The sequence below is a fragment of the Nomascus leucogenys genome, chromosome 7b (genome assembly GCF_006542625.1).
Source record: "Nomascus leucogenys isolate Asia chromosome 7b, Asia_NLE_v1, whole genome shotgun sequence".
Classification (NCBI taxonomy): Eukaryota; Metazoa; Chordata; class Mammalia; order Primates; family Hylobatidae; genus Nomascus; species Nomascus leucogenys.
The window spans coordinates 104,212,132-104,225,535 of NC_044387.1; the positions used below are offsets into that span (position 1 = coordinate 104,212,132).

The 13,404-nt window shown below is 40.0% G+C and overlaps 1 protein-coding gene across 2 annotated transcripts in view; it reads left to right on the forward strand.

The window, feature by feature from the left end:
- STOX2 (storkhead box 2) overlaps positions 1 to 11,989 on the forward strand; it is a 117,531-nt gene extending 105,542 nt beyond the window's left edge. Inside the window, exons 4-5 of one of the 2 annotated variants that reach the window (XM_030816365.1) lie at positions 40 to 88; positions 5,508 to 5,847. In XM_030816365.1, coding sequence (XP_030672225.1) covers positions 40 to 46 — 7 coding nt within the window. In that variant the 3' untranslated portion in view covers positions 47 to 88; positions 5,508 to 5,847. Of the gene's footprint in view, positions 1 to 39; positions 89 to 5,507 lie in introns of both variants that reach the window. The other variant, XM_030816364.1, reaches the window with a different exon arrangement.
- Positions 11,990 to 13,404: the final 1,415 nt, after the last annotated feature.

Below are 13,404 nucleotides of genomic sequence, written 5' to 3' on the forward strand. Positions count from 1 at the left end.
GTTGTATTGTTAACAATCTGTTTCTGACTTCTTTTTCAGGAATTGAAAAAAATGTTTCTGCACCTGTAGAGATCACCAATCTGGACTGGTGGGTTGGCTCCTCCCCTCAAACTTGCAGCAGTCTGATCTAACTAAAACCAACATTTCCAGTATTTTTTCTGCTACGTTCATATTGCCACCCATGCTAAGAGAAGGATGTTTTTTAAGTCCTTCAAAAATAGTAACTTTTTGAGTAGAATAAATAGTCTGGGGGTGGGGGAGGAAGATAGGGGTTGGGAGTAAATTGATTGAGGCTAAGATAGGGGTCCCTCTAGTGAAAATATAATAGCAGATCTCAAAACCTTTCCAGTGGATCTAGAAGCTTGTTGCCATTTGGATCCCGGTGTTCTGTGCAGCCTGTCCCTCTGGCTCACACGCTTTCCTTTCACCGCCAAGAAATGGAATATTTCTTCCCTCACAGCGAGGGCGGGGGCCTGTGCTCTGTTAGATCAAAGCATGTGCCATGTTTATTTCTCCTCCTGCAGAAATGACGGAGCCCATTTGGGCAGTCTAATTGTAGTTCCTTCTTGTTAATAGGTGTTCGGTCAGCAAAGGGTTGACAGTCGAGAGTTAGTGGTGCCCAGTGGTCATGGCCAAAGCTCTAGAGTTGTTCAGGGATTCAGAAAGCAAACACGAGTCTGTGCAACTTCCTTTTTTCTCCTTAACTCTTTCTTCTCCTCAAAAAGCAACATGGGACCTAATTCTCTTTCTAACTTCTACTCCAGATTGGTGACTCTGAGATGCAGAAATACTACTGAGAGATTGACATTTTTCATCAGCCGTGATTCCCAAGATTTTACAATACTAATCATTTTAACACGGATTCAGATAGGATTATGTACTTCATATAATTATTTTAATTATTAAGAATTAAAATTAATTCTGTTGTGATCTTTTCACTATATCCCTGGATAATTTTGGAAGTGAGCATCACACAGCTGGAACTGGGAATCATTAATTGCTTCGTCCCATATTAGGCCTTTGTGATTTATTAAAGGGCTGGTTCATTATTATTATTATTATCATTATTATTATTTTGCTCTTGGAGCCTTTCTTCCTCGTTAACACGTGTGTGGAAGTCTAATGTCTGCACAGAGCTGAGAGATGGCCGTGGTGACAGTGGAGACTATGGCCCCCAGTCCCTCTCCCCATCCCTCGAGGAGCCTCTGAGACCTCAGGGAACCATGGGCCTCAGCCTGAAAACCACTAGTCTACTAAGTGGCTTTTCTAAGAAATCATTGTTGCTAAATAATTTTTTATCTCAAATCAGATGTTAATTTATTTCCCAATTTATTTTAACTATCCTTTTTTTCTTCATGTTCCTATTCTACTCTTTTTTCCTCTTGAGTTCGTTGTAGTGGATACCAGATTAGCAAAAGAGAAGGTCTGTAATCCGTGGTAGAAGTTGAGAACAATTGCTGGTGGAAGGTGTGGTGTATTTGCCTGTGTCTTTCTGTTCTATTGTTTCTCATTGTGTAGCCTCTGCCTCCTACCTGCTTTTCACAAGCTCGTTTTAAACCTTTCTCTTTTCCCTCTGGGCCCCTGGACTTCCACAGACAGGAAGCTGCCATACTAAAGAGATAGTTGCTAAGGAGACATTGGGAGTAGTGTAATGGGTTCTGACTAGAAAACCTTCCACTGCATAATATTGAAAGTTTTTTGTTTGTTTGAAGGTAAACAGAGATATTCATGAAATGGTTGAACCAGTATCTCTACAGAATATATTTTACTATCTCTAAACTTGGGGGGGAATATAGAATTTATGACTGGGATTATTTCTTGAAGTAAGTTGATTTTCAGTTGTTTCATTATGTGCTTAAAGTTAAATGCTTTGTCATGGCAGAAGGTAAAGATTGTTCTAAAGAGACAACCTTCACACAATAGCCACCTGTCTCCCCACTAATACTAAGTAGAATTTTCTCTACACGAAAACAGGTATCACCTATACCTGTTATGCAGTTAGAGAATCTACAGAACAATTGCTAATTTTACCCCTTTCGTATTTACTACCCTTTGATTGGAAGCTAGGTGACAAACTATTTTCTACACACCTTAATAAAGTCACTGAGTCGTCTCGCTGATCCAGGAGTATGTTCTGCAAGGGAAAGTATTTGACTTCTAGAGACTTTACTCTCCAGTCTGGGGGGTATTTTAGCCAAATAGCACTATCATGCTTATACATTACCACTGCTGTGAGACATGGGAATCATTGTAAATTTGTTTTGGAGATAGGGTCTCACTCTGTTGCCCAGGCTGGAATGCAGTGGTGATTGTAGCTCACTGCCTCCTGCAACTCCTGGGCTCAAGCAATCCTCCCACTTCAACCTTCTGAGTAGCTGGGACCACAGGTGTGTGACACCATGCCTGGTGATTTTTAAAAAAATTTTTGTAGATCCTTCTGCCCTAGCCTCCCAAAGTGCTAGGATTATAGGCATGAGCCACCATGCCCAGCCCTGACTTGCAAATCTTAAGCAGGCCATTTATTAAAATCTTGCAGTAAATAATTCGCTGAGCAGGTAAGCCCCAACCAAAACAAACAAACAAAGACCCCAAATGGTGATTTTTCTCCACACTGCAGGGTTTCAGTGCTGGCTCAGAAGTCATGTTCAGCCACATTTCCAAAATTCTTTAGTCCCTTTTGTTGGGAATTAAAGGGTATGTAGAAGGAAGAAGGGTAGAAACTTGAACTCTGCTATGAGATCTAATATTGAAAATGAGAAGTCTTGACGTGAGAAGCTTTTGCGATTTCAAATGTGAGGCCTAAAGCTGCTTGATAAACACAATATGAAAATCAGAGACCAAAGGCTGCCAGGGGTATATCTGCTTAATGTATTGCAAGAACGTGTGCTGTAGACGCCTGGGGCCAGGGGAACACATGCGCACAGAAGGACGAAAAACATAGCCGCTTGGTCCATTTCTCCTGCCTATAAAATCCTGAAATCCTATTTTTAAGGTTGCACTCCATTAGCTCTCTAAAAAACAAAACAAAACAAAAAAAACCCAACTTTTAAATTTGAGGAGTATTTTTACTGCTAACATTCCACCTCCTTTAACTTTTTCATCAGCACATCCGGAGACCCCAGTATGAATGTCACAGACTGTAATCCTTATTGCAACAATAATGAAATACATTCTTTACCATTATTTACCACTATTACATATATTACATATTTACCACTATTAATATGTTGGCTGTGATTGAAGGTGGGCTAAGGGATCTTACAGTAGAGACAGACCCCAGTTCAGATCATCTATTGCAATATGTGTTTATGGTGCCTGGTATACAGCAGGCACTCAGTAAATGTTGAGCCTACCCCTTGAAAGCTGGCTTAAGAGTGAATCCTTTGGACCTTAAAATGTATTTTCCCATAGAAAATATGTCATTTGTAATACATGGATTCTGAAGCGAACCCACAGTCACTATTTATTTCATCATATGCTAGGTATATAACAGAAATAATCCACATTTTCTACCTTATTAGCGTACAGATTCTTCCTTGATGCTTATTTCTTCTTCACAGTCACCCTAGGAGTAGGTAAATCCCATCATGACTCTCTATCTTTTAGAGATGAGGAAGTCAGATACTGTAAAAAGTTACCTCAGTGATTAAGAACGAAACCGAAGGAATGTGTCTTGAAATCTTTGGGGTTTTGCATCTTTCCTGCCCCTCCTCCTTCCTCCACCTGCTCCATGCCTCAGTGGTAGCTCTGGCAAAGCCACTGGTGAATTTTCCCGGGGGGAGACGTCATGTAGGCAAGTCTCGCATTTTCCCTTTTAGTGATGACATTTTGGAGTGTCCTTTAGGTATGCTCAGATTTACCATAAGCATAATGAAAAACTTGACTTCTCCCTATAAATGGATTACCTTTCTGGAGGTACCCTCGACATTCAAGAAAGTACCAGGGTTTTTTTTTTTTTTTGGTTGTCAGTGAACAAACTGCCTTTTAAACAATTAACTCTTGGCTTCTTGGTGAGAAGCAAACTCAAAGCCACAAGGAGTTAGGCTTAAATAACCTGTTGGAAAGGGCTATCAAAGTACAGGATTCAGACAAAGTTGCTATCAGCCTAGGATGGGAATGAGAGAGGAGAGGATGTCTTCGCTGTAGTAGTTTGACCTGTTAACTAGCTCTAGCAGGCTTAAGTCAGTTGTGGGGACCAACTCTCAGAGAATATTTCCTAAGTGTTGACTCTGCCTCATGCAGTGGATGTTTTGAGAATGCTTCTGGCTTCCTCAATCTCTGTAGCTGATACGTTTCTTGTAGCCACATTGAGGCCCTGGAACAGGAAACGTACTCAATTCTTCTCAATCTGGCCCAGTCATCTTATTTCTGCCATTGCCCTATGCATTTGAAATCTTAACTGTTCTAAATATCTTAAAGCAATGAAATAGATTCAAATGTTTCTAACTTAGAAAAAGTAAGAGAGAGAGCAAAATAATACAGCTTTTAAATCACCTCTATTCTATACGAATTATTTTAAAAAGAAAATATTTCACCTATAATCCCAGCATTTTGGGAGGCCAGGGCGGGCGGATTGCTTGCACTCAGGAGTTCAAGACCAGCCTGGGCAGCATGGCGAAACCCAGTCTCGACTGAAAACACGAAAATTAGCTGGGTGTGGCGGCACATGTCTGTGGTCCCAGCTACTTGGGAGATTGAGGTAGGAGGATTGCTTCAGCCTGGGAGGCGGAGGTTGCAGTGAGCTGAGATCATACCACTGCACTCCAGCCTGGGGGACAGAGCAAGACCTTGTCTCCAAAAAAAAAAAAAAAAAAAAAAAAATCCAACCAAAAACAATCCTGCCAAAGTGGGGCAGAAATGAGTGGAAACTTAACAAATGAATGGGGAAAAAAATCTAAGTTCCCTTATCGAAAATATAATGTATTTTAACTAAAGTGTTAAATTTTGAAACAGTGGAATAAAGTGTTTAAAGTGAATTTTATTCCCATCTGTGTGGCAAATGCTCAGGGTCCCCCCAAAAAGGGCATGCTCAGAGTCCCCCACAGTCGAAATCTGCTAATCCAGAACGAAAATGGAATCATTAGGGTAAAATTATTGAGTGTGTTCAGGAGCGGCTATGCCAGTGAATTTCCAGCCTGAAATGAAATCATGACTTAGGTGTATTTATGAGTATCTATTTTAAAAACCACTGTGATAGCTAGCTATCACCTCAAATTTTGAAGTTGTTTCCTTGAGTGTGAAAAGGAGAAAGACATTTCAAAGTGCATTTAGCTGTTTAAAAACCCTTTATTCACTGAGTGTGCTGCTGATTATTACATGTCTGTGGAAGCTTCTGGAGTCTGTGGTGGAGAGGCAGATGTGAATAATCAGTCGAGATGTATATTGATATGACATTATGAACCAACAGAGGAAATCCATTAACGACATCATTTGCTCCTCCTCTGGGGCTCAATTTATAATTATTTATGTTCCAAACAAAACAAAACAAACCCTTTTTGCTCTTTTAGTACTCGGGAGAGCCTGGCTTCCAACACATCAAGCATTGTTGAAAGTAACCGTCGTCAGAACCCCGCTTTGAGCCCGGCCCATGGTGGAGCTGGTCCAGCCTTCAACTTCCGAGCGAGCACGGAGCCCCCGACAAATGAAGCTGAGAAGCTACAGAAACCTTCCAACTGCTTGCAAGCTTCTGTTACTAGCGTGTGATAGTCCTTCTGCCTCAGATCTTCTGTCTCATTCGATACAGCAAAGTTTACGACACTGGGACTGATGTTTACATCTTTGGAAAGACAAGCATCTCAACCACAGTTTTTGTGTTTACTTAAACTGTGCTGCTAAGTAGGGCTAGGGCAAAAAAACAAAAAATCTTTATTTCAGAGTATTGCTTTTCACATTTATGGCTCTGTAGCAACTGAATAACAGTAGGGGTGATATGTATACTTTTGCTTCACTAATTGTATCTGAGCACACATAGGAAAGTCTAGACACTGTAAGTGTAATATGCATTTTCAATGTCATGCAGTTGCCAATTCCATTTTAAAATGCCACAGATGCGTGTTGCTCCCAGTCTGTGGTTAAACGGTGCCACAGAACTGATCCTTGACGCTTCCAAAAAACAAAACAAAACAAAAAAAATTAAAAAAAAAAAAACAAAAAAACTAAGCTACCACGAAATGTCAAATGCAAGGGTCCACCTTGAGGGAAATAGATGCCAAACTAACTAGAAGGGACCCCAGCCCTTTGTGTGTGAATCGTTTATGCACCAGTCATTTTTCACTGTGAGTTTTCGTGACACTATTTTGCAGGAGCCCATGGAAGTGTGTGAGAAGGGGTCGCAATGGAAATCGCTGGGAGTGAATGTTTTCAGGGTTTTGTTTTCAAGTATAACAGATGCTTGTCTGATTTTTTAACCTCCCACGATCACAAACAGGAATATAGGCCTTTGAATCTGAAGTGGACAAAGGAAAGTAATTTCCAGTCTGGCTGGGGCACAGCACTAGGTGATGGAAAGGGTAATGTGGACTTGTAAAAGGTATTACTCAAATATTGAAGGAAGAGAATTTCCTCCTTGTGATACTTAGGATGACCCTATCTTACTCTAATAGATACAATAATTAGTTTGTTTAAAAGCAAAATGTTCTTTGTGATACAAATGAAGAGTAGGGCCTGAGGATGTTATTCTTTCTAATGGAAGGACATAAATCTATTTTATGTAGTTTTGAATAGAATGCCTAAATTAGGCTGTGGGAGATAATTTTTAGTGGTTATACGAAAGAGCAAATTTAGGGAGAGTTGAACTTCAGGCCTTTTATTCCTGGGAAGATATCTATAGAGAAAACTTTTAAAATAATTTTTGATTAGAAATATACATGTGCCCATGTAATAAACAGCAGAATGTGCTCATTCTGCCAGTGTGGTATAATCCTAATTTGTACTCCCCTAAAATTTATCAGAATAACAATTATGCATACATGAACTATGCCAGAGTAATGTTTACAGATACTTTGTAACCAATTTCAGGAGGCGTTTTTAGCTGGATGTGTAGTTAATTAGCCCAGCTTATTTCCAAATGGTTTGTTCACATTTTGCTTTGGTTTACAATGTCATGTTGAACACAAGGAAGACCCAGCAGCAAAGGGATGACCAATAATTTCATCTTATAGCAAAGAGACATTCCAACGTTCCCATGTTTTATTTTCTGAGAACAGTGGGACAGATCTGTAGTAATGGAATATTATTTGCAAAAGGGTTACATGTGACACAAGTAAGTGTTCTGACGTAAAGTTTTATTTAGTTCAGTGGCATGTGCTGTTGGGAGCCATACACCATGAAATATATAGATCCCAAAATAAATCTAGAACATTTTCACCTCCAATTTCAGTAATTGGCATGTGATTTGTGAGACACATCTGTTTTTGTATGAGGTTTAATCACTAGCAATCGGTTTAAAGAATCCAGTCCTATACACAGTTGGACTCATTCTTGAAACCTTTAAATGCTCCCTTATAGTTTTTCAGTTATTTGGAAGTTGCATTGGGTCAAACTGAACTCCTTGAGTTTGGTATAAATTCCTTTTTTGTGCTATTATAGTGAAACTTCAGCACGTTTCTTAGTAAACCCCCATACCATTGAAATGCTTAAGCCAGTTGGCTTTCAGTCTCATGCCTGATTTCCTCCAAGGCATGCCTCGATGCATTGTTTGTCTCATTGCTTAGATATGTCCAGAAGGAATGATCATGTATCTAATAGACTACATAGTCGGTTCCCTTGGGGAGTTATGTATCATACGGTTACTAAATTTTTGTCTAAATTCATTTTTTCCAAAAACCTGCTCTCAAACGTTTCTTCTGCCCTCAGTTCATAAATAATATAACCATTGAAACAACACATCAGCCTCTAGCTGATCCTCTGAAAGTAGCCATTGAAATAATCGAATACTGTGTGAACAGGAAAGGAAAGCATTACCTTTAAGAGAAGCTTTAAAATAGGAATTTATTGATATTTCACGAGATATAGGTTTACAGAAGACATTATTCAAATAAATATGTACACTATTTGCCTGATGCTATGGGGTACATAATTTTTTAAAAACTCCCTTAGACCAGCAGCCATTAGTGTAGAAATGATGGACTTTAAAGGTGATACTATGTAAGCAGACGTTGCATATAAAAATATTCCTGCCTGAATCTGATCGAGATTCTTGAATGGGGGAGGAGTGGCAGCCGGCTGCACATTGCAAATGTCATCCGAGGTCACGGTGAGGCTCTCGGTCCCGGAACAGTGGGGTCATCGCCAGGCGTTGCCAGTATCCCTTTCCTCCTGTAAAATCATAGCTTTGTGTTACACGACTGCTTATCCAGTCTTAGGGTTTAGCAACTGAAAGGTTTACAAAACTGAATCTGGTTGAGTCTCTGTGAAAGGGTCAACACATCTGTCGGCATTTTGCACACTTATGTATTATTATGATACAGCATATTGCTTTATGGTAATTTTTATTTTTACATATAACTACCTCCATAAATTTGATGAAATGGCAGCCGTGTGTTAAAGTGTATCGTTCAGAAGAGCAAAGTTGAACACTTCCTTCAACGTTAGGGCATGGCGTGCTGTGTGTGTCAGTGATTGCCTCTGTGGACTCATGACTTTCCATCGCCATGGCTTTCTCTTACGCCGCTGTTTGGCTTTCAGATGTAATCCTGTCTTCTCCTCTCTTCCCCACGAAAGCGCACTCGATTTTGTTAGGAATGAACGGAAGTTTAAAAATTCTTGTGCCCACCCCCGCCCTCCACCCATTCCTGTTAAAAGTTCTCTGGCGAAGAGCCAATGGGTGAACATAATTGAAAGAGCTATTTGCTCCTTCGGAAATCTGATTTGAAGTCTAAGTTTTCAGTAACAGAAGACACACAAGCAATGTGGACTGCCAAGCTTGAAGCACTTCGGGCTCTGCCTTCACTCGCATGCTACCATGTCGAGCCCAAACTTCACTTTAATTAAAAGAGCTGTGCTGTGAATTCCACAACTTCTGTCAAATAATTTGTATTCCATTATATATATTTTGCACATCTCAGGGGACCATAATGAACATACGAAAGGGGGGGGTGCCATCAAATAGAGAAAACAAGTAGAAGAGGTGAATGGAGACTAGCTGGATAAAAATAACAAATTACTGCTTCTCTGATGTTGTGAAGGTCAGGTTCAGGAAGCATCAATTCACAGTTAATCTGGAGTAACAATGATCTGAACACCAGCTGTTCCCAGGTCCCTCTTTTTCATAGCCCAACCAGCATTTCTAAAATGTAAATTTAAGTTACATTGCAGTCACCATGGGGAGAAGAAACCTGTTCAGTGGAAGCAGAAGCATTGTACCTTTTTTAGGTTGGCGCAGCTTTGCAAAACTCTACCCAGGATAAACCACTTATCACCACCAAGTGTACTTGAAAATAAAGTTTTTAACTTAAATTACAAGCATATTGCTCATAATACAATAGTGATCATTTTTTGAAAGTCTCGCCATTTATAACATGGGTAGTATTTGGAGCTTGATTTAAAAACCAACAACAACCGATAATGACTTTGCACGATTCACTTTGGGATCTCAAAGTGCTTCCAAAGCATTCAGATTCACAAACAATTCACAAGACAGGTCATCTTTGTAATACCCATACTTAAAATGAATAAACAAAAGGAGTGACTTAAGATTCCCCAGGAACACAGTGGCAGCTATTGATGATCTGTTTTCTATCTGTTTGATAGAGCATCATGAGAAATCACTAAATACAGTGCTATTTTTCTGATGTGTGCTAATAAAGTCAAAGAAAACAAATACAACTTGACACTTTTGTCCATTTTCATTCAAAAAAAAAAAGTTCAGGGTGTTTGGAATTTTACACCTCAGCACACCTTACTGGTATCAATGGATGAAGCGGGTGATTGACAGATCCACCCAAATGCCATTGCAGTCAGAAGCAGATCCGGACACACACCCTTGTCTACAGTTTCATATTGGGTTTCTATAGTTCCCATGCTAAATCACCATCTTTCAGGAACATGACTGCTCCTGGCAGTGGAAGGTGCTGAAACAGAAATTTTAATTAAAAACTTTATCGAGTACTCTTCACAGTGCTGCTTAGCACCATAGAAATTCAGTACAATATATCGAGCCCTACTTTGGAGGAGCTGGATTTCTGAGGGAGCTGATCCAGTTCTAAGTGTTTTCTCGAATTAGGAGATAGATGATCTTTGACGGGGATCTCCTCCATCACCACAGGCCAGTCACAGAACCAACTAGCCATGTGCTGCCAGACCTCAGTGGACCCAAGCAGGAGCAATCTCTTCTATCCCCCATCTCCCCCAGGACCATCCTGCCCATTGTCAATGTCATCCAGGGCTCTTCTGGTAGTGAGTGACTTTTCTGCACATGTTTAGGGCTTGGGGGAGCTAGAACACAGGAAACATGAATGCAAAAGGCATGGAAAACACTGTTTTGCTTCGGGTTAGTAAAATGTGAGTAGGAAAAAGATTACTATCGGTCTGAGCTTTGCCAAGTGAGATAGAATCAGCTGTCACCCCATTCCTCTCCTAGAAGGTCTTATGGTATTAAGGATACATCCAATATTTTCCCACAGATTTTTATTCAGGAGATGTTTCATAAATTACATATATGAAAACATCCATTATTACATTTCCTTGTGTGTTTCAAACAGACATTGGCACCTTTCTATTGAGTGAATACTCTGCATCTTTTTCAGCAGCAGCCCACAAGGAGATTCCCAGAGATGGCTCCCCTAACACAATCCTGTGATTTTACAGTTCTATGACTTACAGTTGATGATTCACAAGATTCAGGATTCTACAAGACTCAAGGGGGAACTAAACTTCCTTCTTATGATTGTACATGATCAGTTATAGGGCTGTAATCATTAATGGTTGGCTTCAAATGTGGACACATACACACACATACACACACACACACCATGCCACGGAGGGAATGGGGTGTTTCAAGTCAGGCAGCGATGATTCTGGAAGGTTGAAAATGTAAGGTTAGAAGCTTGGCTGGTCCATGTACAGTTGTCTGCCTCCCTGTCCCAAGGCTGATCTTAGTAAACCTGTTCCCTTGCTCCCACCAAGAAGAGGTACCAAATGTGAGACCTGAGATCTCCTCCAATATCTGTCCTCTGCAGTTCCGGGAAACTAATCATGAAGTTCACACGCAGCAGTTCCTCCGCTTCCTTTCCTCCGAGGTCCTCCTTTCCATTCTCCCACCTAGATACTGACACGCCGCCACGGTTTCCACATTGGAAAGGCAGAACACTGTGCAGTATCGTGCACACTTGCTGGGGTAGGAATAGAGCTGCCCTAGGGTCACCTTCATGCAAGTATTGACAGCTACAAATTAAAGTCCTTAGAGCAGTTGACACAGATACTACGTTCTAGAAGAGAATTAAATTTAAATGTCAAGTTTAAAGGGATCATAATTCTGCAGGTATCTTTCTCTGAGTGACTGAATGTGACTATTGCATTAGGGTAAATGAATTAAGACGTGCAAGTGGGATTTACTGTATGTTAGAAAGGAGTTTTGCAGCCAAGACTGCCTTGAATAAAATGTGTTTGCACTGAAAAAAAATTTTAAATTACTTGGTCTCTGGTTGCTGTAAAGGTCATCCAAGATGGATGTTCTGTTTATATTGTATAGTATTTCATATGAAATAATTACAGTTCATGAAATGTCTTCCCTAATGTTACTGATTTATAACAGCACATTTGTAACATGGTTTTTATCGTGTCAGTGTACCATACTGTAAATGATGATTACTTGTCATGCTTAGTATAATAACTTAAAAGAAAAAAAAGGACAGGGATTTTTGTAAGTCTATATTTGAAAGTCCCTCCCTATGGTGATACTGTGTTCATGTTGTTTATGTAGTGTTGTGTGAAATATCCATTTTGGATTGTGTTACTTTTTAAGATATTAAATAACATTTGGTTATATGTCTTAAGTGGATTTTTTTTGGTACTTGAGAGAAAATATTTTAGGTGAGGTTAATTGATTTCTCTCTTCAATTAATAGGATTTTATAACATTGTGATTACACAATATTATTAGAGCTTCTGAGTTAAAACAACTAAAAATGAAAATTTCTGATCAAAATTCTTTTTCCATGAAATTTGGGGGAAAAAAACCACATTTTTAGGTAACTGAATTTAAAACAGAGTGAGAGAGATGCCTGTAACTACATTTTCTATATGAAATTATAAAGTGATGTGATGAGGTCTGGGGTTTCTTTTTCATTAGCACTCATGTCTCAGCTTTTGTTCCCAAGCGGATGGGATCCTCTCCCCGGTAAACGCGAGGAGGCTGCTCACAGGTTCCAGTGAGTCACTTGCACAGGTTCGGAATCCTCCATGTTTATTTGCCTTCAGCTGTCATTCATTCTTCTGAGTCTCTCACTGTGGCAAATCTTTGCCCGTAGAGAATGGGCTTTCTCAAACCAAAGGGATTTGCTGCCCCATTAATCGTGGAGCTAGAAAATAGTATTCTCAGTCAAAAACAATGAGCCATAAAGTTGAGCCTGATTTTCTTATAAAGGCAATATCCAAAGTAGACTTCCAAAAATTGTTGTGAACAATGACAGTGTCTTCGGATAAGTGTCTGGAGACCCCAAGGCGACTGCTTTGAAGAACAAGTTGTATTTTGTTGCGTAAGTTTGTCTTTATATTTTAAACTGTCTCTATACAGACGTTTCCTTTTTCAGGCATGAAGTTAGGAAGAGCAGGAATACTGGGAGTATATTGTGAGTTTTACTCTAGGACCAAAAGCAGCTGTGGTCAAGGAAAGGTAATTGTGTGTTCCTTTCAGAATGATCTAGTGAACTGAGGAAACGTGAGGACTTAAGGAGAAGGGGGGAGGCAGGATTCTGATTCCTTGGAGAGACTGGTCACAGTTCATAAACACGTTGTCTTTCCAAAGGAAACGGTATGGTTTTAACTTATTTTTAGCATTTAGAGTGGTGGGTTTTCTCCCCTCCTTAGAGAAAATTCAAGCAGAGTACTCAATACTTGCCTCCTTCCCTGGTGGTGGCCATGAAATTGAGAACCACTGAGTAATCAAAAGAAGTTATTCACCTGACCTTAATAATTCATTTAACTGTAAAATCTTATCCCTACTGTGGGAGTTCTTGGGTTTAGGGACACCCACCTGCCCATCTTCAGGCTCAGTGGCTCCAGACCTTTCCTGTCAAGCAAATGGTTAATCATGTGTGTGATTGATATATTTGCACAGTACATTGCTCCATACAGGAATTTCAAGAAAAACCAAGGCACCTGCGCTCAAGAGAGGCCAAATAGGTTGCTTAACTGCAGCTCCCAAATTCCATCAAATAAATTCCTCCCAGGTCACTTTCCTTTGTGT